Source organism: Fukomys damarensis, unplaced genomic scaffold, assembly GCF_012274545.1.
Source record: "Fukomys damarensis isolate Sample0158 unplaced genomic scaffold, DMR_v1.0_HiC HiC_scaffold_39, whole genome shotgun sequence".
Lineage (NCBI taxonomy): Eukaryota > Metazoa > Chordata > Mammalia > Rodentia > Bathyergidae > Fukomys > Fukomys damarensis.
Window position 1 is genome coordinate 127,351,903 of NW_022900951.1, and position 1,637 is coordinate 127,353,539.

Genomic DNA, 1,637 nt, shown 5'->3' on the forward strand with positions numbered 1-1,637 from the left:
AGGTATTGACCAGGCCCTTGTGCTTGTGAGGCAGGCTTAGTGCCACTGAGCTAAATCCCTGGCCCTGTTTTCCCTAATCTTTAAAGGCTGGGTTGGCTTTGAAAACCATCCGGGCCCCAACTGGGCCTCCCCTTTCCACTGTCAACTGAGGCAAGCCCTCCAGGAAGTGTGACCTGGGGTGCTCTCAGAACTGCTTGCCCTTCAGTGGGTGACTCCAGAAAGGAACCTCCAGGATGAGGACGAGTCCAAGGACTCTATCATCCAAGCAGGAGGCCAGGATTCCAGGATTCCAACCTGGACCGTTCCAGATCTCTTCCTTGAGAAAAATGGCAGTGGCCAGCAAGGTTTCCAACAGCAGGAGCAGAGAAGCAGCAGCCAGGAGGTGAGGGCCATTGGGGAAGGCAGCAGAGGGCAGGAGAGAAGCCAGGGTTGCTGCGGTCCCTGGGAAGGGCCAATGACAGGGACCAGAAGCACCACCAGGCTGGAGCCAGACTTGTATGCCACCTCCAACCATCCCAAGGCAGCCCTCACCTCCTGTTCACTTGCCCAGAGGGAAGCTGAGCTCCCAGCAGGAACGCTGATCTCCCAGGACCACCCGAGTATCCTGACACCTGTGCACTCGTCTCCACACCCGCAGGGGGTGCCTCCATCCTCCCTAGCCAGCATTTCCAGCTTGAGCTTGCTTACCACGCATACCTGTCTGCAATCTGTTCCTGGGTCCCGGCTTCCTCTGACCTTGACCTCCCCACGCTTAGCCACACAGAGCGGGACACACTTCTCTAGACACCTCGCCGGGTGCACACAGAAAGCACACACACGCGGGGCTGGAGAGCCTCTGAGTACGCACAGACGGGGCACAGGCACGCAATCACAAAGTCACGCCACACACACGAAGGGCTGCTGGGCTGGGGTCCCAGGGGAGTATGGGGCCTGGGGTCTTGTGGGTCCCCGGGGCTCCCTGCCCAGTGCTTGGCCCCTGGCAGAGCACAGGCATGGGAACCCCCGACTTGGGCGGCTCAAGGCACTCGACCGAGGTGCCCAAAGCGCTGGAGCTCACGGTTTGAGCAGGGACAAACCTGGGATGGGGTGCCGGAGTGACCATTCATCCCCGGGAAGACGTCCAGAGCACCGTGGGAATCTGCCCCCCACTCTCGCGGGCTCCCAGCTGCTCCCCGGCTCTGGGTCCAGCAGGGAGAGCGTTGCCGGGGTGGGGGGGCAGTCCGTTGCTATGCAACCTGCATCCCAGGCAGGCCACGCGGCGCCCACGACTCGACTCGCTCCAGAGCCAGAGTCCCAGGACGAAAGCACGCCCCACCCGGGCCAAGCCCAACTTCCTGGCAGGGCGAGGTGGACCAGGGGCTCCGGTCGCCCAAGTCGCATGCCTCGAGCCCTCACCCCGCTCCCCTAAGTGCCTGCTTCCCTCGGAGCGCTACTACCCAGCGAGCCTCGGGTGGGGGGCTCCCTACCTGTTCCTCTGAGAGCCCAGCCGCCCTCCTAGCCCGCCTGCCCACGCCACCTGCCGCCCGCCACCCTACCTGAAGCATGACTTTGTACTGCTCCTCCGGTTTCTGGACCACGCACATATTGCATCCCATGGTGCTGGCAGGCAGGGAGGCGGGGGCGGGAACGGGGGCGTC

General features: G+C 63.2%; 1 protein-coding gene across 1 annotated transcript in view; it reads right to left on the reverse strand.

The window, feature by feature from the left end:
• Positions 1-1,631, reverse strand: part of Pdzd4 (PDZ domain containing 4) — a 19,928-nt gene extending 18,297 nt beyond the window's left edge. The window contains exon 1 of the mRNA XM_019208004.1: positions 1,536-1,631. Within this exon, the coding sequence (XP_019063549.1) occupies positions 1,536-1,595 (60 nt within the window). The 5' untranslated portion in view covers positions 1,596-1,631. The remainder of the gene's footprint in view (positions 1-1,535) is intronic.
• Between the last annotated feature and the right edge of the window lie 6 nt (positions 1,632-1,637).